The 3,322-nt window shown below is 41.9% G+C and overlaps 1 protein-coding gene across 1 annotated transcript; it reads right to left on the bottom strand.

The window, feature by feature from the left end:
- Positions 1-37: 37 nt before the first annotated feature.
- LOC111474750 (protein argonaute 10-like) lies at positions 38-3,072 on the bottom strand (the record flags this gene model as incomplete). Its single annotated transcript, XM_023119664.1, has 10 exons — positions 3,013-3,072; positions 2,834-2,940; positions 2,604-2,742; positions 2,406-2,522; positions 1,699-1,806; positions 1,531-1,602; positions 644-766; positions 403-562; positions 193-314; positions 38-91 (listed from the first exon to the last, which is right to left on the bottom strand). Coding segments are annotated over exons 1-10 (1,062 nt in total), but the record flags the coding sequence as incomplete, so codon positions are not given.
- Positions 3,073-3,322: the final 250 nt, after the last annotated feature.

Genomic DNA, 3,322 nt, shown 5'->3' with positions numbered 1-3,322 from the left:
CGTCTGCTCCAAATATTATAGTCGGTATGTCGCTTACGAGCGGTATCCTGCAGCTGATAGCATCTAGAAGAACAGTGTTTCTACCACCCATCTGAGGTATCAAACAGGAGAAGAACAAGAGCAAATAACACTCATCAAGTGGATAACATTTATAAATTTGTGCTATCACTAAACTGCGGAGCTAAATTGTACCTTGACATTGATCTTCAGTGAAACATTAGCAAGATATTGCTTACTAATCTTGAACACATGTTTTGTAAGACAGCATTGTGATATTAAACCAAGATCCGTCTCACAGATTCGCTTAAGATCACCTACAAATCCGAATGATATCAAAGAAAAATCTCAGTTTAGAAGGGTCATCTCCGTTTTCGGATCATTTTACGAGTTGTATGAGCTCACCGTAAAGCGATCCGTTACTGTCGGGTAAGATAGCTAATAATAGCTCTAACTCTTTTCCTTTAGTCTTGTTCATGGAAGCATGATAAACATGCTTCAAAGCTTTCTCTACTTGTTCTGGCCTAGCATTGTATATTGGAATAACTGGTTCTGTATTGAATTCCTACAATATGTTATGTTGCAGGTCAGTAAAATGAGACATCTAAATCTTGAAGAACCAATAAAGAATCAGCCAAAATGTTACCATTCCAGAAACTTGACACATTTGAGCAAGTTCAGAACAAAATCCACGAGCAACGCTCTCCTGCACGCTCCTAGAGAAGTTGATACACGCCCACCGACTAACCGTCATTCCATTAATCATTTTCTGCATTACGTGAGGAAAAATGTAAGCATGGGTAATATGATATTTGATAAAACCTCATAAATAGTCTATGAGATCCCACATCGGTTGGGGAGGAGAACGAAGCACTCTTTATAAGAGTGTGGAAATCTCTCCCTAGAAGACGCGTTTTAAAACCTTGAGAGAAAGCCCAGAAGAGAAAGTCTAAAGAGGACAATATTTGCTAGCGGTGGGCTTGAGCCATTATAAATGGTATCAGAGCTAGACACTGGGTGATGTGCCAGCGAGGAGGCTGAGCCCTGAAATGGGGTGGACTGCTGAGTCTCAAAGGGGGTGGACACGAGGTGTGTGCTAGCAAGGACGTTAGGCCCTGAAGGGGTGGATTGGGGGGATCCCACATCGATTAGAGAAGGGAATGAGTGCCAGCGAGAAGGTTGGGCCCCGAAGGGAGGTGGATTGTGAGATCCCACGTCGGTTGGGAGGGAGAACGAAACACTCTTTATAAGGGTGTGGAAACCTCTCCCTACCTTGAGGGAAAGCCCAAAAGAGGACAATATTTGCTAGTGGTGGGATTGGACCGTTACATAGTCTCTACCGATTGATAAAATCCTCGTAAATAGCGCCTACCTCACAAAATGGCGAGAGTTTTATCAAACCATTGGGCCTAATTCTGACATTTAAAGTCATAGGAACTAAATTCTAACTTTTCAAATCTAAGTTGACGTTCGTATAGAAACGATGAAAAATAAGAAAAACGAACTAAAGTTTATAAAAAAAGAGGCATATACCTTATTCATCATATTCCATTGACCCACTTGAGGCAAGCAATCCTTCTCTTTTCCAGTATCATGGTATTTCAGCTGCATCAGTTCATCAAGAAGTTGATGTCAGCATAAACACGACTTTTTCGTTAACGTAGCAGTGGATAACATGCGATTTGAAGAAGTAATGCATACCCATGGAGGAGGAAGAATTCTAGCTTCAACAGAAGTCATCTTTTCACTAACATTTATCCCAAACTCCTTTGCATAAGGATCGTTGTTATAGGCATTATGTTGAACAGTCTATCAAAGTTTGAAGGCCAAGAGAAGAAACTGTGTTATCCAGCAATCAGATAAAGAGTCAAGAAAGTCTACTGCCTAATTGGACATTGAATATCTTGTTCCTTTGAATGGATTATAGTCTCAGTGCAAACTTCACATACAGTTTTCATAGGAATATTGGAAAAAATAGGACTTCATATGTGAGATCCCGAGCATACGTGTTTTAAAAATCTTGAGGAAAAGCCCGAAAGAAAATGCCCAAAGAGGACAATATCTGCTAACAGTGGGTTTGGGCTGTTACAAATGGTATTAGAGCTAGACACTGGGTGGTGTACCAGCGAGAACACTGAGCCCTGAAGGGGGTGGACATAGGGTGGTGCGCCAACGAGGACGCTGGGCCCCAAAGAGGAGTGAATTGTGAGATCCCACATCGGTTAGAAAAAGAAACGAGTGCCAGCGATGACGAGGCCCAAAGGGGGGTGTGGATTGTGAGGTCACACATCGGTTGAAGAGGAGAACGAAGCATTTTTTATAAGGGTGTGGAAACTTTTCTTTAGCAGATGCGTTTTAAAAACCTTGAGGGGAAGCCCGAAAGGGAAAACTCAAAGAGGACATATTACCTTCAGAATGTCGTTTTCTCGATCCCTCGGTCTTTGACATGTGACTTTCAGAAGTGCAGTTATTTGTTTCTCATTCAATCTCTTTGTATACCTTTGTCCCCCAACAATTTTGCAAGCCTGCAGACACAAAAGCATTCAAATAAGGCCGGTGGGCATCAATCTAACAACAATAGCAATGAGGGAAGAATTTTAAGCTACCTCCATTGGTAAATAATTGGCCTTCTTCTGATTTCCTACTTGGAGGCAAGGCAGATGAGCATGTTGGATGGTGAAGCCATACATCTCCTGGAAGTACTCGACAACCGACTTCATGGTCGAGTTGTCGTCAACAGGAAACCTGACCGAGCATTAGCACGCATGGATTAGCCATATAGAGTAAAAGCTTACACTAATGCAAGTGTATCTGCTTGAATAATTCAAAAACTTACACTAGTTCTCTTGTAGGCTGTGACGTTAGCCCCGAAATACGATACTTACGCCTTACATTACCCCGGTGCGTTATGTCGACTTTCACCCCTCTAAGAGCCTTTTTGATCTGTTTTATCCTCTCAAGTTAAAGGACAAGGAAACAGTGAAAAAATGGACGAGATCAGACAAAAACAAACACCTTTACGCGATCGGAATCAGACNGTGACAACCAAGAATTTTCATGCACAAACGTTCCCATCTTTTTTGTTTGGCTCTTTGGATTGTTCTAAGAATAAAGTGTTCTTCGTTTATGGTGAAGCACATTCTAATCTCTGTCGGTCTCTCTCTCACATAGCTAGAGAGAGAGAGAGAGAGAGAGTAAAAAAGGGCCTCCACGCCAATATAGGGTTCTCAAGGGGTAATTAATGCAAAAAAATGAACCCACCAAGCCCTTCTCTGCAAAAGAGCTGCATGAGTTAGGCTTGGCGTGATAATATTCAATTTGCACC

Source organism: Cucurbita maxima, unplaced genomic scaffold, assembly GCF_002738345.1.
Source record: "Cucurbita maxima cultivar Rimu unplaced genomic scaffold, Cmax_1.0 Cma_Scf00628, whole genome shotgun sequence".
Taxonomy (NCBI): domain Eukaryota; kingdom Viridiplantae; phylum Streptophyta; class Magnoliopsida; order Cucurbitales; family Cucurbitaceae; genus Cucurbita; species Cucurbita maxima.
This window is presented reverse-complemented; position numbering and strand designations above follow the sequence as displayed.